General features: G+C 44.4%; 1 protein-coding gene and 1 long non-coding RNA gene across 5 annotated transcripts in view; one reads left to right on the top strand and one right to left on the bottom strand.

Moving 5' to 3' along the window:
* Positions 1-2,104: 2,104 nt before the first annotated feature.
* On the bottom strand, positions 2,105-6,529 carry LOC135229085 (uncharacterized). 2 transcript variants are annotated; one of them, XR_010319883.1, is made up of 2 exons: positions 3,531-6,529; positions 2,105-3,188 (listed from the first exon to the last, which is right to left on the bottom strand). It is a non-coding gene; the product is annotated as an uncharacterized LOC135229085 (long non-coding RNA). The 2 variants fall into 2 exon arrangements; XR_010319882.1 differs by having other exon boundaries at positions 2,105-3,185.
* ADAM19 (ADAM metallopeptidase domain 19) overlaps positions 3,625-22,672 on the top strand; it is a 112,877-nt gene continuing 93,829 nt past the window's right edge. For 2 of the 3 annotated variants that reach the window (XM_064278858.1, XM_064278853.1), the window contains exons 1-3: positions 3,769-3,885; positions 15,647-15,732; positions 20,989-21,059. In XM_064278858.1, coding sequence (XP_064134928.1) covers positions 3,789-3,885; positions 15,647-15,732; positions 20,989-21,059 — 254 coding nt within the window. In that variant the 5' untranslated portion in view covers positions 3,769-3,788. Of the gene's footprint in view, positions 3,691-3,768; positions 3,886-15,646; positions 15,733-20,988; positions 21,060-22,672 lie in introns of those variants that run through there. The other variant, XM_064278863.1, reaches the window with a different exon arrangement.

The following is a 22,672-nucleotide window of genomic DNA, read 5'->3' as shown; positions in this document are numbered from 1 at the left end:
GATCCTGGGTGAGATGGCTTGGGGCAGCCATTATCATTACCATTTCATTCATCAGAAACTAAGAAAGGAGAAGTGACTTACCCAAGGTCACAGAGCCAGTTGGAAAGAAAGATGGGAGTAGAATTCTATTCTCATGGCTCCCAGGCTGCAATCCTTAAACACACCAATGGCAAGAATCACATCTTTTATTTCCCCCATAAGTGCCCAATGGTTTTGACAGGTCCACCTTTCATCTCCAGGAGTGCCGTTTTTAGTTGGGTAAACTTGGGTTTGAAGAAAGAGGTTCAGTGAAAGGAACGGATGATAAAAGGTCTGGAGGCTGTTGTAGGGGAAAAGAATCACAGTTTAGTAAGGCAAAAAGAAAGTTTTATTTGGCATATATTCAAAAAGACAAAAGTGGGAAGCAGACAAGCATGCTGCCAGAGCTAATGTCTGCCCAAGTCCAAGGAAATATTACAGAACAGACAAAGGTGGGAAAACGGACAAGCATGCTGCTGCAGCCACGTCTGCCCGAGTCCAAGGAATATTACAGAATAGGCAAAAATGGGAAAATGGACAAGCATGCTACCACAGCCACGTCTGCCCGAGTCCAAGGAATATTACAGAATAGGCAAAAATGGGAAAATGGACAAGCATGCTGCCTCAGCCATGTCTACCCGAGTCCAGAGGATATTACACAATAAACAAGAATGGGAAAACGGACAAGCATGCTGCCACACCATGTCTGCCCAAGTCCAGAGAATATTACATAATAAACAAGAATGGGAAAACGGACAAGCATGCTGCTACAGCCATGTCTGCCCAAGTCCAGAGAATATTACATAATAAACAAGAATGGGAAAACGGACAAGGATGCTACCACAGCCATGTCTGCCCAAGTCCTGAGAATATCACAGAATAGACAGAAGGGGGAGAACAGTCAAGCATGCTGCCACAGCCATGTTGGCCCAAAGGTTACAGAGTCATCAGTATATATTAATATTACAAATGGGCAAAACCATTGAAAGCTTCACCTTTTCACAGATTGGCTAGAAACTGCAATCCTACATTTTGAATTGTCCCTCGCAACGATCATTGGTACAGGTTTCAGTAACAACAGTCAGGAGGGTCCTCATTGGTCCAACAAATTTCTATTCACTAAATGCTAACAGAAAATGATAAGAGTGGAAGGTCTTTTGTGTTCTGGCTTATGTGAAAGGTTCCCTAAAAGATGTTTTCCAAGATTATTCTATCTATTGTCTTTATCTCAGGGCCCAGTTGATGTGTCCTTGTGAGTCCATCTCTAGCTGGGTCACCTTCTCTATACTCAAGGACACGGAATAATAACTCCAATAAACCAAAAACCAAACCCAGTGCTGTCCAGTCAATTCTGACTCACAGAGACCCTATAGGACAGAGTAGAACTGCCCCATAGAGTTTCCAAGGAGCGCCTGGTGGATTTGAACTGCCGACCCTTTGGTTAGCAGCCATAGCACTTAACCACTACACCACCAGGGTTTCCAATGACTCCAATAGTATTTCCTAAATCAAGGCCTGGGTTCAAAAACCAGGCTTTGTCAAAACTTTCCAAGGGATCACTTCTTGCAAGTCACATCTCTCTGATTATCATTTTCTCCATCTATAAAACAAGGTGTGCTGGACTAGGCCCTGCAGTTACACAGGTGTGGGTTTGAATCCAGGCTTTAACACTGGCTGTGTGACCTTGGGCAAGTTACTTAGCCTCTCTTAGCTTTAGTTTTATCCTGTCTAAAATGAGGATATTAGTACCTACCCTACATAATTACTGAGCAAATTAAAAGAGATAATGTATGTGGAGTCCTTTGGCACATATATTTTTTTACAATAATATTTTATTGTATTTTTGGTGAAAGTGTACCCAACGATTTAGGTTCCCTTTTGATGATTTCTGCACAAATTGTTTAGTGACATTAGTTGCATTTTCCATAATGAGTCAACATGCTCTTTAATTGTGTTCTGGTTGCTCCATTACCGATGTCTAGTTTCCCTGCCTCCTATCTTCTTATCTCTGCTTTAGAGTAACTGCTGATCTTTTGGTCTCATAGAGATGGTTTTTTAATGGAGCACTGTATTCACAGGTAGTATCTTTTTTTTTTTCCCCTAAATTTTATTTACTTCGCTGTTGTTATTGAGAATATACACAGCAAAACACAGACCAATTCAACAATTTCTAAACGTACAATTTAGTGACATTGATCACATTCTTCCAGTTGTACAACCATTGTCACTCTCCTTTTCCTGGTGGTTCCTCTCCCATTAACATAAACTCACCGGCCCCTAACGTTCCTACCTAATCTTCAGCGTTGCCGCTGTCAATTCGATCACACATAGACAGTTCTTAAAAGAGCACAATGCTCAAGGCAGAACTTTTTTTTCTAGTTAAGCTAAACTATTGTTCAGTTTTAAGATGACTTCAGGGGATATTTTTGGTTTAAGGTTTAAAGATTATCTCAGGGCAATAGTTTCAGGGGTTCATCCACCCTCCATGGCTCCAGAAAGTCTAGAATCTCTGAGACTTTGAAATTCTGATCTGAATTTTCCCCCTTTTGATCAGGATTCTTCTATTGAATCTTTGATCAAGTTCAGTAATGGCAGCCAGGCACCATTCAGCTCTGGTCTTATGGCAAAGGAGGGAGTTGTTCATGGAGGCAATTAGTTACATACGCCATATCCTTCTCCTATTCCTGACTCTCTTTCTTCCTTTGTTGCTCCAGATGAATAGAGACCAGTTGTTCCGCCCTTGACACACATCAAAGGCCAATAAAACGTGGTTCTTTTCCTTGATTAATTAAATAAGTTAATATATGCAAAGTGCTGAGGACAGTGTCTGTCAGTAAGTGCTGTATCAGTCTTAGCTATCATTATCAGTCTTAGCTGTTATTTGCTTTTTCTAGCAGATACTAAGCCCTCAATAAGTGATAGCCATTATTATTATTTCCTGGTCTCATCTGCCTTCATTTACCTCCAAAGCCGTAAACTCCAACCATCCCAACTTCTGGTTTTCCCCTATACAGTCCATGAGCTTTCACACCCCAGCGTTTGTCTAGGCCGTTTCCTCTGCCTGGTGCTCCACTTCTCCTCCCAAGCTCAGATGCCTTCTCCTCTGGGATTCCTTGTCTTCACCACCCCCTCCTCCAGTCAGAAGGAATGGCTCCTTGATTTGTGTCCTGCTAAGAAAACAACTTCATATAGCACTTAGTTCATTGTGCCTGGCCTTTTTTAATTTTTTTTTTTTTTTAACTCTTTCAGCTTCTGCTGCCAAGACTGACGGCCTCTGGGAGATAGCGCTGGATGAGTCGTCTGTCTCCCAGGGTGTCTGGCACCATGTGGACTGCGTGCGTAAACTGACCCCTGTGCAGAGAGTGGTCCAGTTTAACTCCTAGAAGCCTGAGCTCCCCTCCCCTCCCTCGGCCGCTCCGCAGTGAATCCCTTTCCCTCTTGGGCTCGGGTTCTCCCCTCCCCACCCCCGCTCCGCCCCCTGCCCCCTGCCCCCCCTCACCGCTCCTCCTTACCTGAACCCGCCCTACTCCCTAGGGGTCCTCTTGGCTCCGCCCTGTTCCCTCCAGCCCCCTCCAGGCTGGCGCGTCCTCTCCTCCACCCCTTGGTGGGGCCATGGAGGCGGAGCGTCACGGCGGAGGGCTGGGAGCCTGGCGGGGAGACAGAGGGCTAGCGGTGGGTTTCAGACACCGCCGGCACGGCTGCTGGGCTGGGGGGCGGGCATGGCCGCTGGTGTGTGAGCGCGGAGCGCGCTACGGGCCGCCGCCGCCGCCATGCCCGGGGGCGCGGGCGCCGCCCGGCTCTGCCTGCTCGTGCTCGCTCTGCCGCTGCTCCGGCCGCGGGCGGTGCGGGCGCCGGGATGGACGAGAAGTAAGTGGTGGGCGCGGGGGGAAGGAGGCGGGTGGGCTGGGGGCCTGAGCCCTGGGAGCCGCCCTGCGCGCACTGAGTGCCGGGGATGCAACCCCTGCGCCCCAGCCGGCCCCAGCGAAGCCTTTGTTTCCACATTGTGCGTTCTGGGTGGTGGTGGTGGCTGGGGAGACCCTGGACAGAAGACAACTGGCCCCTTCCCTGTTTTGCCTCCCTCCCTCTCTTTCCTCTGTTTTTCTGCTCTGGCTTCTTTTCCGCTGTTCTTCCCGTCTCTCCTCCTCCGTTTTCTCACGGTAGCTGATCTCCACTCCGCCTCTCTGTCAATCTCTGGCTCTTTCTCAATCTCTCTCCCAATTTTTCTTTCTTTCTCTTTGTCTTTCCTTCTTGACCTTCTCACCCGCCTAACCGCAGCATCACCCTGAGCACCTGGAGTAACCTGCGCGGGCCCCGGGGATCCGGGGTCCATACTCCATGCCAGGCGCACGCTGGTGAGGTGGGATATGCCCCAGACCCAGCATGGCACTGGGAGGCGGCGGGAGCCCTGGCTGGGGCGGTGCGCTGGGTATTCCTTGCTGTTGACTACCGACCCCTGCACTGGCGGAACCCCTTTGGAAATATAGTCCGACACACTCATTTGCAGGCGGGGAAACTGAGGCCCAGGGAAGGGAAAGGACTTGCCCACGGCCGTGCCAAGGATTGGGGTTCACACTGGCACTGGAAATCAGGACTTTCTTTGCACTCCACCCGAGGGCTGCGTTCTTTGGGCCTTAGTTTCCCCCTCTGTGAAGCCAAGAGGTTGGACTCGCTGCATCCAACTTGGATGCTGAATGATACCCCTATTTCTCATAACTACTTTCCCGGACTCTCTCCTTCCCCGTCGCATCCCCCGGGGGCTCCGGGCCGATTTCGGGGAAGGAACCGTCCGGGGGGGCGGTGCCCGGACTCTGTCTTTACGACCCGAGAAAGCTCAGCCCTGAATCCGACGCCACAGGCGGGCTGGGCAGACTCCAGACTACTGTCTTGCGGGACCAACTGTCAGCGTTTTGAAATTAAAGCGAGTGCCGGCCCAGCCGGGGCGGGGCGGAGCGCAAGGGGACCCCGTGGTCGCGATCCACCGGCAGGCATCGACCCGGGCACTCCAGCCAAGCAGGGAGGCTTGCTCGACCGGATGGTGCGGAGCTTCCAGGCGCGAGGTCTGGCTGTCCCTCGGCGCTCCAGCCGACAGACCCAACCGACCTTTGAGCTCTTGTACCGAAAAAGGAACTGAGGCACACGGAGCTCACAGAGAGTTCGTGGAAGTTGTCTTTTTCCCGGGCACGGAGGGTTCCTTGAGGGGTAGGGAGCCATGTTTTATCCATCTCTGATCCCCCAAAGACTAGCATGAGACCTGAGTTAGCGTTTGTTGTGTGCCGTGGAGTCGATTCCTTGTCATAGCGACCCTGTCTGGACTTAGTGCAGGGGAAAAGCTTGAACAAAGAAGGAAAGCCGGTTACTGATCCTAGCACAGACGCCCTCCCTGAGTTCTAAACCCTTGGAGACCACTCAGTCATGTGGAATTGCTGTAGAAAACCTGGAAAGTAATGAAAAATGTAAAAGAGATAAAACGGTCTGTAATCCCCAAATCCACAGTTGCTATTGATCTTTTATTTTTCCCCTCTCAAGCCTTTGTGTGTGTTCCTATAAATATATATTGATAAAATTGGAACCATACCATATGCAATGTTTTGTGTCTTGCATTTTTCACTTCATATTATGGGCATTTCTTGCATCATTAAATCCTCCCCAAAACATGATTTTAATGGTTCTATAAATTCTATCCAGAGAACCTGGAAGTATAATTTTCAAAAAGTTAAAAACATGACTACCATTCAAATATGGAGCGAACCTGTGGCAAAGACTTATTCATTAATGAGGCAAGGAGTAGGATGGTTCAAAGGAGCAACTGAGGAGCAGGGGTTATACAGGCAGTGGAGAAAAAATTGAAATCAGATTGCTAGGGCATACACAAAAGTGATAAATGTCCTGTGGGGCAAAAAATCCACAACTCTTGGGTTATCTTTTTTTTTATTTAATTTTTTATTGTACTTTAGATGAAGGTTTAGAGAGCAAACTAGCTTTTTTATTAAACAGTACACATTATTTTATGACATTGGTTAACAACCCCACGACATGTCAACACTCTCCATTCTTGACCCTGGGTTCCCTATTACCAGCTTTCCTGTCCCCTCCTGCCTTCTGGTCCTTGCCCCTGGGCTGGTGTGCCCCTTTAGTCTCATTTTGTTTTATGGCCCTGGCACTGGGTCGGGTAATCTTTGGCTGAAGGGTGAACCTCGGGAGTGACTTCATTACTGAACTAAAAGGGTGTGTGTGTGTGTGGAATTGATTCTGACTCTTGGTGACCCCACATGTACAGAGTAGAACTGTTTCATAAGGTTTCAAGGTTTTCGAGGCTGCCACCTTTCGGAAGAAGATTGCCAGGCCTTTCTTCCAGGCCATCTGGGTGGGTTTAAACTATCAATGGGTGGCTTCAAACCACCAAGCTTCCAGCTGGTAGTCAAGCACTTAAAGATTTACATCACCATACTGAAACATTTGCATTCCATCAGACAGAAATGTACAGTTAGCACATAACTTCACAGAGGTTAGTCAGTAAAAAAAAAAAAAAAAAAAAAAATTTTTTTTTTCAATAGAAAATCATACAAAGGTATATTCCCTAGGTAATCCAATAATCCTGTTAAACAATGCTCCAAGGTGACATTAAAAGAACATCCTGCTTGCTTTTTGCCTTATTTCCAAGTTTTGAACATTTTTTTATTAAGATACAACATGTTTATTGTTGAGCATTTAGATTCCTTTTAATGTGTTTGTGTCCATAAATGTAATTTGGTTCCTTTAAATATCCTATTAAATGTCATTTAATTCCCTTTTGCTTAAATGAACCTTGATTTATCAGTGCTACCGGGGCAGAGACTATGCCTGTCTTGTTTCCCCATGAATGTGAAGCACACAGCATAGTCCTGTCAGTTTGTAATGCTGTGGTGGCTTGGTGTGTGCTATGATGCTGGAAGCTATGCCATTGGTATTTCAAATACCAGAATGATCACCCATGGTGCACAAGTTTCAGTGGAGATTCCAGAGTAAGACAGACTAAGAAGAAAGGCCTGGTGATCTGTCCTGAAAATTTGCCAGTGAACAACCTTATGGCTCACAACAGAACACTGTCTGACTCACTTTGGACACGTCATCAGGAGGGATCAGTTGCTAGAGGAGGACATCATGTTTGGTGAAGTAGAGGGTGAAGTGAGGGAGACCTTCAGTGAGATGGACTGGCACAATAGCCACAATAATGGACTTGAACGTGTCGGCAGTTGTGAGGATGTTGCAAGACCAGGCAGCATTTTGTTCTGCCATTAATCAGTAATATCTGTCTATAGCATAGTACTTGGCACATAGTAAGTGCTCAGAAAATATTTGGTGAATAAATGAATGTACTACTTCTGACTTTTACCAAATCTGATGCAATGAATGCTAGTCTAGTGGGACTATGTTTTAGGATATATATTGATTGAGAACACACTGTATCAGGAGGAAAGGAAGATTATAATAATCCCATCACTAACAGAACAACTGTAGCCATCTTTTTATATTGCTCATTGTGTTCTACATGATTGATATTGTTGGTTCAGAAAGAGTAGAGCATATATCCTCAGCCCCACCCCCAGGAAATGTTCCGCTGCTATTTGTAGGGTTTTCAGTGGCTAATTCTTTTCAGAACTAGACTGCCAGGTTCTTCTTCCTAGTCTGTCTTAGTCTGAAAGCTCAGCTGAAACCAGTCCTCCATGGGTGACCCTGCTGGTATCTGAATATCGGTAGCATAGCTTCCAGCATCACAGCAACACGCAAGCCCCTACAGTACAACAAACTGACAGGCACGCAAGCAAAATTTTGCTGAATATCATTGAAAATCGGCTGCATATCAATAAGGAACTGCCAGAAATTCAGGCCAGATTCAGAAGAGGACTTGAAACCAGGGATATCATTGCTGATGTCAGGTGGATCCTGGCTGAAAGCAGAGAATACCAGAAGGATGTTTGCCTGTGTTTTATTGACTATGCAAAGGCATTCGACTGTGTGGATCATAAATAACAAACTATGGATAACACTGCGAAGAATGGGAATTCCAGAACACTTAATTGTGCTCATGAGGAACCTTTACATAGATCAAGAGGCAGTTGTTCGGACAGAACAAGGGGATACTGATAGGTTTAAAGTCAGGAAAAGTGTGCGTCAGGGTTGTATTCCTTCACCATGCCTATTTAATCTGTATGCTGAACAAATAATCTGAGAAGCTGGACTATATGAAGAAGAATGGGGCATCAGGATTGGAGGAAGACTCATTAACAACCTGTGTTATGCAGATGACACAACCTTGCTTGCTGAAAGTGAAAAGGACTTGAAGCACTTATACTAATGAAGATCAAAGACCACAGCCTTCAGTATGGATTACACCTCAACATAAAGAAAACAAAAATCCTCACAACTGGACCAATGAGCAACATCATGATAAATGGAGAAAAGATTGAAGTTGTCAAGGATTTCATTTTACTTGGGTCCACAATCAATGCCCATGGAAGGAGCAGTTAAGGAATCAAAGGACGCATTGCATTGGGCAAACCTGCTGCAAAGAACCTCTTTAAAGTGTTGAAAAGCAAAGATCTCACCTTGAAGACTAAGGTGCGCCTGACCCAAGCTATGGTATTTTCAATTGCATCATGTGTGTGAAAGCTGGACAATGAATAAGGAAGACCGAAGAAGAATTGATGCCTATTGAATTGTGGTGTTGGTGAAGAAGTACAACCAGAATGCTCCTTAGAAGCAAGGATGGCAAGACTGTGTCTTACGTACTTTGGGCATGCTGTCAGGAGGGATCAGTCCCTGAAGAAGAACATCATGCTTGTTAAAGTACAGGGTCAGCAGAAAACAGAAAGACCCCCCAACGAGGTGCATTGAAGGATAACAACGATTGTAAGGATGGTGCAGGACCGGGCAGTATTTTGTTCTGTTGTGCATAGGGTCGCTATGAGTCAGCACCGACTCAAGGGCACCTAACAACAACAATAACAACACCCCCAGGAGTCCTGTGGATTTAGCATATTCTTGTGGAGACTAATTGCCTAGGCCTTGGAAAATTACCATTTCGCTAATGTAGTCCCTGGATGGGAAAAATGGCTTGGGATCCTCTACTAACCTAAAGTTCAGCAGTTCGAACTTTCCCCGCAGCATCATGGAAAAAGGCTTGGTGATCTCCTTCCATAAAGATTGTTGTTGTTAGGTGCCATCAAGTTGGTTCCAACTCATAGCAACCCTGTGCACTATAGAACAAAACGCTGCCCAGTTCTGCTCCTTCCTCACAATCATTGCTATGTTTGAGCCTGTTGTTACAGCCACTGTGTCATTCGGTCTCGTTGAGGGTCTTCCTCTTTTTCATTGACCCTCTACCACGCATGACGTCCTTCTCCAGGGACTGGTTCCTCCTGATAACATGTCCAAAGTAAGCGAGACTAAGTCTTGCCATCCTCACTTTAGGGAACATTGTTGCTATACTTCTTCCAAGACAGATTTGCTCATTCTTCTGGCAGTCCATGGTATGATCAATATTCTTCACCACCACCATAAATCAAAGGCATCAATTCTTCTTTTGTCTTCCTTATTCATTGTCCAGCTTTTGTATGCATATGAGGCAATTGAAAATATCATGGCTTGGGTCAGACACGCATAGTCCTCAAGGTGACATCTTTGCTTTTGAACACTTTAAAAAGGTCTTTTGCAGCAGGTTTGCCCAATCCAATACATCTTTTGATTTTTTTTTTTTTATTGTGCTGTAAGTGAAAGTTTACAGTTCAAGTTAGTTTCTCATACAAAAATTTATACACACATTCTTATGTGACCCTAGTTTCTCTCCCTATAATAAGACAGCACACTCCTCCTTTCCACCTGGATTTCCCATGTCCATTCAACCAGTTCTAGTCCCTTTCTACCTTCTCATCTTACCTCCAGACAGGAGCTGCCCATTTAGTCTCATGCATCTGCTTGAACTAAGATGTACACTCTTAACGAGTATCATTTTATGTCTTATAGTTCAGTCCAATCTTTGTCTGAAGAGTTGGCTTCAGGAATGGTTTTAGTTCTGGGCTAACAGAGAGTACAGGAGCCATGTCTTCTGGTGTCCCTCCAGTCTCAGTCAGGCCATTAAGTCTGGTCTTTTTACAAGAATTTGTGTTCTGCATCCCACTTTTCTCCTGCTCTGTCAGGGACTCTCTGTTGTGTTCCTGTTGGGGCAGTCATTGGTGGTAGCTGGGCACCATCTAATTCTTCTGGTCTCAGGCTGATGGAGTCTCTGGTTTATGTGGCCCTTTCTATCTCCTGGGCTAATATTTTCCTTGTGTCTTTAGTGTTCTTCATTCTCCTTTGCTCCAGGTGGGTTGGGACCAATTGATGTACCTTAGATGGTGCTTGCTAGCTTTTAAGACCCCAGCCGCCACTCATCAAAATGGGGCAATACATCATTTGATTTCTTGACTGGTGTTTCCATGAGCATTGATTGTGGATTGAAGTAAAATGAAATCCTTGACAGCTTTAATCTTTTCTCTGTTTATTGTGATATTGCTTATTGGTCCAGATGTGAGGATTTTTGTTTTCTTTATATTGAGGTGTAACCCATACTGAAGGCTGTAGTCTTTGATCTTCATCAGTAAGTGCTTCAAGTCCTCTTCACTTTCAGCAAGGAAGGTTGTGTCATCTGCATAACACAGGTTGTTTATGAATCTTCCTCCAATCCTGATGCTCCATTCTTCATATGGTCCAGCTTCTCGGATTATTTGTTCAGCATACAGATTGAATAAGTATGGTGAAAGGACATGGCACTGATGCAACCTTTCCAGATTTTAAACCACGCAGTATCCTCTTGTTCTGTTTGAATGACTGCCTCTTGGTCTATGTAAAGGTTCCTCTTGAGCAGGAGTAAGTGTTCTGAAATTCCCTTCCTTCTCAATGTTATCCCTAATTTGTTATGATCAACACAGTTGAATGCCTTGGCATAGTCGATAAAACACAGGTAAACATCTTTCTGGTATTCTCCATTTTCAGCCAAGATCCAGTTGACATCAGCAGTGATATCCCTCATTCTGTGTCCTCTTCTGAATCCAGGTTGAATTTCTGGCAATTCTCTGTCAATGTGCTGCTGCAACCGTTTTTTAATTATCTTCAGCATAATCTTACTTTCATGTGATATTAGTGATATTGTTCCATAATTTCCACATTCTGTTGGATCACCTTTCTTTGGAATGGGCACAAATATGGATCTTTTCCAGGCTGTTGGCCCTGTAGCTGTCTTCTGGGTTTCTTGGTGTAGGTGAGTGAGTACTTCTAGCGTTGCATCCATTTGTTGAAATATCTCAATTGTTATTCCATCAATTCCTGGAGCCTTGTTTTTCGACAATGCCTTCAGTGCAGCTTGGACTTCTTCCTTCGGTACCATTGGTTCTTGATCATATGTTACCTCCTGAAATGATTGAATGGTGACCAGTTCTTTTTGGTAATTACAGTGACCCTGTGTATTCCTTCCATCTTCTTTTGATGGTTCCTGCGGCATTCAATTTTTTGCCCATATCTGTTGCTGTCGAGTCAATTCCGACTCATGGCGACCCTATTTTTGCCCATAGAATCTTTCAATATTGCAAGTCGAGGCTTAAATTTTTTCTTCAGTTCATTCAGCTGAGAAATGCCGAGTGTGTTCTTCTTTTTTGGTTTTCTAATTCCATGTCTTTGCACATTTCATTATAATAGTTTACTTTGTCTTCTCTAGCCATTCTTTGAAGTCTTCCATTCAACTCTTTTACTTCATCATTTCTTCTTTTGCTTTAGCTACTCAGCAAGTTTCAGAGTCTCTTCTGACATCTGTTTTGGTCCTTTCTTTCTTTCTGTCTTTTTAATGACCTTTTGCTTTCTTCATTTATGATGTCCTTGATGTCATCCCACAACTCATCTGATCTTTAGTCATTAGTATTCAACGTGTAAAATTTATTCTTGGGATGGTCTCTAAATTCAGGTGGAATATACTCAAAAGTTTTAAGTTGGTTCTTGTAGACAGACTTGTTTTAATTTTTTTCAGCTTCATCTTGAACTTGCATATGAGCAATTGATGGTCTATTCTGTAGTCAGCTTTTGGCTTTGTTTTGACTGATGATATTGAGCTTTTCCATCATCTTTTTCCTGAGATGTAGCTGATTTTATTTCTATGTATTCCATTCAGTGAAGTCCACGTGTATAGTCGTGGTTATGTTGTTGGAAAAAAGTATTTCCAATAAATAAGTTGTTGGTCTTGCAAAATTCTATCATGTGATTTCCAGTGTCATTTCTATCACCAAGGCCATATTTTCTAACTACCAATTCTTCTTTGTTTACAACTGTCACATTCCAATCACTAGTAATTATCCGTGCATTTTGATAGCATGTTCGATCAATTTCAGACAGCAGAAGTGGGTAAAAATCTTCAAATTCTTCATCTTAGGCATTAGTGGTTGGTGCGTAAATTTGGTTGTGTTAATTGGTCTTCCTTGTAGTCATATGGATATCATCCTATCACTGACAGCTTTGTACTTAAGACAGATCTTGAAATATTCTTTTTGATGATGAACGTGACCCATTCCTCTTCAATTTGTCATTCCCGGCATAAGAGACTATATGATTGTCTAATTCACAATGGCCAATACCAATCTATCTCAGCTCACTAATGCCTAGGATAATGTTCTTTATGGGTTCCATTTCATTTTTGATGATTTCCAACTTTTCTTGATTCATACTTCATACATTCCACATTCAGATTACTAATGGATGTTTGCAGCTGTTTCTTCACATTTTGAGTCATGCCACCTCAGCAAATGAAGGTCCCAAAAGTTTGACTCCATCCACCTCATTATGGTCGACTCTGCTTTGAGGAGGCAGCTCTTTCTCAGTTGTATTTTGCATGCCTTCCAACCTGATGGGAAACTCTGGTCCTATAGTGGTTAAGTGCTATGGCTGCTAACCAAAAGGTCGGCTATTCGAATCCACCAGGCACTCCTTGGAAACTCCACGGGGCAGTTCTATTCTGTCCTGTAGGGAATCAGCTCGATGGCAAAGGGTTTTTTTGGTCCAACCTGAGGGATTTGTCTCCTGGCACTATTTCAGACAATATTCTGCTGCAATTCATAAGGTTTTCACTAGCCAACTTGGCCAATTTTTTCAGAAGTGTTCACCACATCTTTTTTTCTTTAAATTGTACTTTAGATGAAGGCTTACAGGGAAAACTAGTTTCTCATTAAACAATTAATATACATATTGTTTTGTGACATTGGTTGCCAACCCCATGACACATCAACAATCTCTCCTCGACCTAGCGTTCTCCATTACCTGCTTTTTCTGTTCCCTCCTGCCTTCTCGTCCCTGCCCCTGGCTGGTTTGTCCCTTTAGTCTCTTTATTTTTTATGGACCTGTCTAATCTTTGGCTGGAAACCCTGGTAGCCTAGTAGTTAAGAGCTATGGCTGCTTAACCAAAAGTACTGGGCGCTCCTTGGAAACCCTATGGGGCCGTTCTACTCTGTCCTATAGGGTTGCTATAAGTTGGAATTGACTTGATGACAATGGGGTTTTAATCTTTGGCTGAAGGGTGAGCCTCAGGAATGACTTCATTACTCACCTAAAAGGGTGTCCGGGGGTCATACTCTTGGGGTTTCTCCAGTCTCTGTCAGGCCAGTAAGTCTGGTCTTTTTTTGTAAGTTAGAATTTTTTTCTACATTTTTCTCCAGCCCTGTCCTGGACCCTCTATTGTGATCCTTGTCAGAGCAGTCAGTGATGGTAGCTGGGCACCATCTAGTTGTGCTGGACTCAGTCTTCGCCAGATCCTTATTCCCAGTCTGTCTCAGTCTGGATGCTCTGCTGAAACCTGTCAGTGACCTTGCTGGCATTTGATATACCAGTGACATAGCTTCCAGCATCACAGCAACAAACAAGCCACCCCAGAATGACAAACTGACAGACAGAGTGGTAGATTATATCCAAGATTACAGCCAAGAAAACACCATAGAGCACAGTTCTACTCTGCAACACATGAGGTCATCATGAATTGGAATCGACTTGATGGCAATGAGTTTTAAGATGGTCTTCAACCAGTGTTTGAGGTCTGCACTGCCTCAAACAAGGCTATCCTGGAGTTTACCTCCTGTTTCTTGCAAAATAAGAATCTTACTACTACCTCTCAGGGTTGTTGTAAGAAATGAAGCAGAAATGGGTGGTGGAAGTGATTTGGAAACTAGGAGGTGATATACAAATGCAAACTCACCATCACGAAGCTGGAGTTACTGTAATGGCACTTGGTGGTATACGAAGCAATTTCACATCGACTCCTTCCAATAATGCTGTGAATGGGCAATTGGGTATTATTGTCTCCATTTGTAAGATGAAACAGAGGCTTAGCGGGAACATGACTCATGGGCTTGACCTCCAGTATACACCCTGAATCCCACCACTTCCTCCCTCGACACTGTTGTCCACTCTTCTGGTCTGTGTCACTATCATTGCTCACCTGGGCTTCTGCAAGTTTCCAGCCTGCCTTCCTGCCTTCACCCCCAGCCATTCTCCACCCAGGCAGGGCAGACCTTTTTAAAACCTAATACAGATCACAACACTCGCTCCATGTTTAAAACCTCCAGTGCCTTCCAAATCTATTTATGATAAAGTCCTGATTCCTTTGATGGTATACAAGGCTCTGTGTTGTCAGGCCCATGGCTGTATGTCTGACCACATCTTCTGTTAACTTTCCCTCTCATTTACTAGACTCTAGCACTTCAGTAGTGGAATTCTGGGAATTGAACTGGTTGATCCCGTTCGACTCCAAGTTGAATTCGTGGCCAGATACCTGGCCAATGCACCTCCTGTGCAGATACCGCCTGTACGTCAGTGGAGGCTTACATGTTGCTATGATGCTGAACAGTTTTCAGCAGAGCGTCCAGACTAAGACTGACTAGGAAGGAAGGCCTGGCATGTAGTTCTGAAAATCAGCCAGTAAAAACCCTATGGATCACAACAGTCCAATCTGCAGTAGATCACAGGAATGGCGCAGGACTAGGCAGTGTTTTGTTCCATTGTGCATGAGCCAGGGTCAACTTTATGGCAGCTAACAACAGGTACCTCAACCTTCTGCCTGTTCCTTCAACAGGCCAAGTCCATTTCTGCTCAGGCAGAGCCATTACACCTGCAGGCCCCTCTACCTGGAGCACTCTTTCCCCAGATCTTTGCATGGCTGCCTTCTTCTGCTCCCTTGGGTCTCAGTTAAACACCACATTCGTTGACCGTCCTGTCTAAAATAACCAACCCCCAGCCCCCACACTCAGTGTCTCTTTATTCCATGACTCTGTTTTATCGCCTTCAGGGCACTCAGCATCTGAGAATATGGGTTGATGGTCTGTCATCCCCTCTAGAAGATAAACTTCCTGGGCAAAGATCTTGTTTGCCCTGTTTGTCACTGTATCATTAACACCTAGAAGAGTCCTTGGCCCATAGTAGGTGCAACGAGCCACTCAGAGTCTGTCCTGGAATGCAGCAGGTCTTCTAAAGACCCAATATGGGGTCCTGCCCACTTGGCGGTGGTTGTCACAGAAAGTGCGTGTGCGGTTTAGTTAGCGTGTGAAGGTCTGGGATTCCAATGCTGTGCCTCTTGTATTGGCAGGAGGAAGTGAGGAAGGCAGCCTCCCACTACAGCATGAACTGATAATACCTCAGTGGAAGACTGCAGAAAGCCTCATGAGAGAAGAGGTAAGACTCAGAAGCTCTCATTTTCAGCTATTTGGGAGGCGGGAGTTGATGCCTTGATTCTCCGAGGCTTGAGGTCACCTGCTCACCTTTCCTGGAGGCCCAGTCATCCCAGAAAGTGTGTTTTTGGCCTCCTCCAGCTTCTCTGTCAATTTTGGAAGTCTCAGACAGGATTTTCCTTCCTTGTGTGACAAAATTCTAGGGTATTTCCAAGTGCTGTGAGCTGAGGAACTAAAAATTCACATCAGTGCTTACATGAGCTAAATGCAAATATGCTGGTGTCACAAAATCACCTACTGTTAGCTGGGATTGATTGAATATTGTAATTGTTATTTTCCCACTACGTAATGCAGGCTTCATTTTATTGATGGGATAATGCACTTAGAACAATGATAATCCAAACAATTAAAAAAAAATTTGTAGGAGGCAGGGTAGGGAATTGAGTACTGGGAAATGTGTCTTAAAGTTCAATAGGCCAATGGGCCAGGATACCAGGGAAATGCACCAGTTTTATCACGGGGATTGGGAACAAGACAGAAAACATTGCCCTGGTCTTACAGAGTGGACCTGTGCATCTAGAATATTCTTGGTGGTCCTGGTTTCTATACATGAAAGAGCTGAAGAGGAACTATAAGATGTGATTTTTATGTGCCGGTAACCAGCTCTGTGACCTTTCCCTTTTTGAACTTTGGTTTCCTCATTTATAAAACAGGGCTTACAGGGAGTAAAGAGTAAGATCTGAAGTGGATGGTGGTTTCTAAGATCTCTTCAGTGACAAAAGGTCTGTGATTTATTGGGCAACACATAGGAGCAAGTTTACAGTAGGAGAGAGGAGAGCTGTGTCAGGACAGACTTCAGACATTGTAGATCTTGAGTCTGGAAAGTAAATGGAGAGAAGGAGAAATGCCCAGAAGTCTTGAGGCTATAGCTAGAGTCATACAGACATGTCCAAAAAGGCTTCAACTTGGATTTACTAAGGGAGCATGGTGAAAGTTTTAGGACAAATAAAAGTAAACATTTTGTCCAGAAGACATTAAATGCGTGGAACTCATTTCACCAAAAAGTAGGACAGGCTGAAAATAGATTCAGAAAAAGTCTAGACAATGAATGGATGGCCTTCTTAGAGCAGACTATTTTTTAAAAAATTAGAGATCTTGGGTATTCCAACCTATCCATTATTGCCCAAGCAATGGATCCGATACTTTTTATAGAGACCTTTTTGTTCCTTCCAGATGTGGGCATCCTCAGGAAGGGCCTGAGAAATAATGTGGACCCAGATCCTGTCTTTGTTCTCATCCATTGTCTGGGTTATTGTATTCTGTGGAATAATCAACACGGTGCCTGGCATCGTAAATATTTTTTGAATGAACAAATGAATGAATGTCAGAGAGAGAGTGCAAGTAGAATCTGGGTCTCTCTCAAGGGTTTTACCCTCATTTATGTAATTCATTCATTCATTTACCAAGTATTAATTGAACACACACTGTATACTAAATATTGTCCTAGATCATAAGGGGAATGCAGATGTATTGGACAGCTTTCCAGTCCCCTAGTTTTTTTTTTTTTTTAGGGAGCTGAAGAGCTATTTCATTAGCCCTAAAGAGAAAGGATTTTTAACCCTTCCCTACCAAACAACCATCCAGTTGCCATGGAGTCGATTTTGACTCATGGCAACCCCATGTGTGTCAGAGTAGAACTGTGCTCCATAGAGTTTTCAATAGCTAATTTTTTGGAAGTAGATTGCCAGTCCTTTCTTTTGAGGTGCCTACGGTTGGACTTGAACCTCCAACCTTTTGGTTAGTGCCCACCCACATACTCCAACACCCAGGGCTCCAGCACTTCCCTAGGCGAAGTCTAGCCAGTGGATCAGCTTCCTGCATTTCCTAGGAGAGGTGATGCTGCCCCTTCCTAGCTTGGAGTGGTGTTGCAAAAGAGAAGCTTGTCAGTAGAGCTGGGCGGGGAGGCTACACAGATCTTTAAAATGCTATTTCATTGTTTTGTTTGAAATGTCCCCTGGAAACAAGGAACAGCATATTTTAAATATCAGTGTCTGAGCACCTTCCAGATCAAAGAGATATATTTTTTTATTAATTTTTATTATGCTTTAAGTGAAAGTTTACAAATCAAGTCCGTCTCTCATACAAAAATTTATATACACCTTGCTATGTATTCTTAATTGCCCCCCCTCCAATAAGACAGCACACTCCTTCCCTCCACTCTCCATTTTCGAGTTTATTCCGTCAGCTTCTGGACCCCTCTGCCCTCTCATCTCTCCTCCAGACAGGAGCTGCCCACATAGTCTTATGTGTCTACTTGATCCAAGAAGCTCAGTCTTCACCAGTATCATTTTATATCCCATAGTCCAGTCCAATCCCTGTCTGAAGAGTTGGCTATGGGAATGATTGCTGTCTTGGGCTAGCAGAAGGTCTGGGGACCATGACCTCAGGGGTCCTTCTAGTCTCAGTCAGACCATTAAGTCTGGTCTTTTTACAAGAATGTGAGGTCTGCATGGCACTGCTCTCCTGCTCCCTCAGGGGTTCTCTGTTGTGTTCCCTGTCAGGGCAGTCATCAGTTATAGCTGGGCACCATCTAGTTCTTCTAGTCTCAGGCTGATGGAGTCTCTGGTTTATGTGGTCCTTTCTGTCTCTTGGGCTCATAATTACCTTGTATCTTTGGTATTCTTCATTTTCCTTTGCTCCAGGTGGGTTGAGACCAACTGATGCATCTTAGATGGCTACTAAGAGATATGTTTTTAATGACGCACTTAAAAATAAATATTAGTACTCGTGTTGCAGCTGTGTCTCTTTGTGGGAGAGTTGACTGTGCTTTGATTTATGTCAGTGCTCTTTTTCTGTGTGGACTGTCGCATGGCTGCCTGCCTCTTGGATGAGGGAATTGCTACAGCTCTGTTGCTGTGTAGTCTTTCTCAGATGTCCACTTGGGGCTGTGCCCCTCATGCTTAATATGATTGGGCAGAGTGCTTGCTCCTGAACTCCCCATAGTGAAGTGGCAGAGAACCAGTAGCCAGAACAGGTGTCAGCAGAGCTCAATCAGGCCATCGGAAACAGGGAAGCCTTAGTGAAAGTTATTGGGCGTGCATCTTCCCTTGACGCCTGCCTCTCCCCCCTGGGTTTGAAATGTCCCTTCTTAAGATGAGGTAACAGGATTAGTTAGGCAATGGCAGGGCTAGCGTTGCCCAAGAACCGTGGTCAGGGCAGTCAGATCTTAGCAGGGCCCTTGGTGGCTTGAAATTCTCGACAATGCCCAGAACCCAAATAGGAAGTGGGGTTTGCAGCAAGGGAGAAGGGGGATCTCGACAATGCCCAGAACCCAAATAGGAAGTGGAGTTTGCACCAAGGAAGAAGGGGGATGTGTTTGGAAGAGGCAGGCCCCAACCAAAGGTAGCAAAGCAGGTGACCCGCTTTTTCAGACACGCCAAAACTAAGTTTTGAGGTCAACCTTAAATGGGGCAGTTCTCGATAGCAAGGGCTTTTGTGAATGAAAGGTACTTAAAGTGTTTATTAGTTGCTTGGTCTCAAGTCAGAAAGCTCATAGTTAAAACACCCCAAAGAATCTAACCTGTTTTTAATATGTTTGTAGGGGTAGCAGCAGTCTTGAATTTTTTCCTTTTGTTCAACAGCCCTAAGTTAACGTTGTTGAAGCATTGAAGTTTATTTTGAGACTTGCTTTTTTCATTTGTTTGGAATTTTCTGGAATAAACAGGTAAAAATAGATAAAAAGCCCATTTCTTAAAATATATACACAATTAGAAAAATGTGGAAAGATACACAAAAGAAAATAAAATTAACTCATGATCCCACTGCCTAGAGATGACTATGATAACATAGGATACTTATATAAAATACACAGTGTTGTATTTTGAGACTGCTTTAAGTACACTTTCTCAATAATTTAAAAGTTATTTAAAGTCACCATTTTTAATGGCTATCTAAAGTTGTGTCATATGACTAGATCATTATTGATTTAAACATTCTCCTGTTTTTGGACACTTAGATTGTTCCCAAGTTTTCCTCATTATAAATAATGAGAGTCCTTGTGTACAAACCACTGCCTGAGCGTCTGCTTCTTTCCTTCAGTCTTATACCTACCACTGGGTCAAAGGGTATGAATATTTTAAAACTTTTGGTCATACTGTTTAATTATTTTCCCAAGAGTTTGTATCAATTTAAATTCTCCCTGGTAATGTATGGGAGCATGCTTTTTATGTGATGCTCCACTATGTTAGGATTTATGGTTTTAAAAAAGCTTTGTCATTTTGATTTTTTTTTTTCCACAGGTATCTTTAAAAAAAAATTGGGGAGGCAGAGGTTGGTTACCAGTGATGTTAAACATGCTTTTAATGTTTATTGGCAACCTTTTGTGTGATTTCTTTAATGATCTCTTCTGAGTGTGTACCAAGTTTAGCCATCAGTAAAGCTTCTCTTATATGTAAAATGGATCATATGAACTCTTAATCTGAGATGTTTTTAGTTGCTTACTCTGAGATGATTGGGGGTATTCAAACTGAAGAATAAAATAAACCCACTATGAATAGGTGTGCCTGGTGGCTTCGTGATTAAGAGTTTGGCTGCAAACCATAAAGGTAGGTAGTTCATATCTACCAGGTGCTCCTTGGAAACCCTATGGAGCAGTTCTACTCTGTCCTATAGGGTTGCTGTGAGTTGGAATCGACTTGATGACAACGGGTTTGGCTTGGTATTTTATAAGATGATAGCTAACATGTATTGAAGGCTTCCTGTGTACCGGGCATGGAGATAAATCCTTTGCATGCATTATCCACTTAAGTATCATAAGATCCCCATCAGGTTGACTAATATTCTTATTTCTATTTTATGAATGAGGAAACTGAGATGTAGGGGAGGTTTATTAACTTGTCCAAGTTCATACAGCAACAAGTGTCAGAGCCAGGACTTGAATTCAGATCTTTCTGACTCTCTCATGTTCTCTGAGAACATGTTTTTAAATGTTTCCCTTTCCCAGACTTGCAAACACACACTCACACCATATTTCATCTTGGGGTTTCTTTGTCTTTCAGGAGAGGGCAGATGGGAGAGGGGATTTGGCTACCTGGGATTGAGGTCATTTCATGTTTGAGCTGGAAATGGAATTGACCCTTTCTCGTCCGCTCATCCGTTTCCTGTGGACCAATGTCAGAGCACTGTGTCAGGACCTGTGCTGACTCCTGGGAACCTTGGCCCCGCCTTATAGGAACTGACATTCTTTTGTTGTTACTTCCAGCATCCACCAAAAGCTGAGCTGAGGGTCATGGCAGAGGGGAGAGAATTGATTCTGGACCTGGAGAAGAATGAGTAAGTTGACTCCTTCTTTGTCTAAAACAAAACAATTAACTTCTCTGGCCTCGGGTCAAATGCCGGACGCAGGTGTCGTTGTTTTGGAAGGAAGTGGTTAGCGAGCGAAGTGACCCCCAGCGTGCAATTCCTTGGGTTTTTGTGGGGAGCATCTTGCAAAAACACAATCTCTTGGCTCGCTATGAAATACTGTTGAACATTAACAAGTTTCCTTAGGCTGTATTTCCAAGGCTTCTGAGAGCTCCTTGCAGGCACACAGGGCTGTGTACCTGTGTAGGTGTGAAATTAAGGGAGGGATGGGGGACTTTGACTGCTCTCTTACTAGCTCCGACCCAGCACACAGCAGGAAATGAAGGAGATTAGGGGCACACAGCGGAGAGGACAGAGACCAGGCAGAGTGTGCTGGCATTTGGAGCCTCAGACCCTGGCGGCTCCGTCTGTCCTGGGTCAGCTAAATTGGAGAATCTGTCACTAACGGCATCAGCAGGAGCCTCCTGACTTGCCAGGCCTGGTTCTTCCGTCTTCCTAACCTCATTCATCTTGGGTGGCAGCCCAGCTCAGAGATATTTCCACATTGATTTGCCGTCAGGCACCGTTGTACCTTGATTCATGTTATCGAGCAGGTGTGTAGACATCATGCATGGCTGCATCGGTTGCCTCTTCTGCAGCCATTCCCAGTCTATGGCCACTGAAGAGCTCCCCTTCCTTGGCCGGTGAGGGCTGGCGGGGGGCTCTGAAGCCTTTTGGTATTTCCCACCAATGGTCCCACTTTCATTTGGCCACACGGACGTCACAGATAAGGCTGTGTGGCTTGGAGAGCTGCCCATCTCCTCTTGGCAGCCTCCAGATCCCCTGGAGGCAGATGAGTAATCGAATGTATCACTGCCAAGAAAGGGATGGATATGGACCTTTCCATATCCAGAAGGATAAGAGTGGCTGCTCGCCTGGGGTGGAAAGGGAGAATGTAAATTACTCCAAATTTGGGCTTTTCAGACATTTGCAAAGGCGGTTGAGTGGTGTCTAAAGCCTGGTAAGAGGGCGACTCAAGAAGCACGTACCGTGATGGGTTTCATCTCCGTCTTTCCTCTGCCCCAGTATGTGACTGCCAGAACGATGGGAACCACAATCCTCTTTGCTACGCTCCTCCTGAGAGTAAAGCCAGCCTAGGAATGTATTCCTTTTCTCCCACTTCCCTGAAACAGGCCTGGCGAGCTTTGTCCCCAGGTAGTATAGGCTCTCCTTGCACAGGATTTCTCCTGGGGCTGCCTTCCTTTGGTCCTCAAGGGTCTGTTCTTGACAGTTTCTCAGGGCCTCCTTCAGTGTCTCCTGGCTCCAGCCCTCTAGCTCTAGCCTAAGTGTTCCTTATGGCCACAGGAGTCTAATCTGTCCTGTTCTGCCCCATGTGGAGCAAATGACCCTCTAGCTTCCTTGGGTAGCCCAGGTGATAGTGTTGATATCGTGGGCAAATCCTGTAGGAACTGGGCTGGCCAAGCAGGGTTCCCAGGACTTGAATTCCCATCCTTCCCTCCTGCTTTGGAACCGTTGTAAGAGGTTGTGAGAAGTTAGAGCATGAAGACACCTTAGGAAACATTGGATGCATCCCTCATATGGAG

Source organism: Loxodonta africana, chromosome 2, assembly GCF_030014295.1.
Source record: "Loxodonta africana isolate mLoxAfr1 chromosome 2, mLoxAfr1.hap2, whole genome shotgun sequence".
NCBI lineage: Eukaryota > Metazoa > Chordata > Mammalia > Proboscidea > Elephantidae > Loxodonta > Loxodonta africana.
The sequence above is the reverse complement of the archived record's forward strand: the minus strand, read 5'-3'. Positions and strand labels throughout refer to the sequence as shown.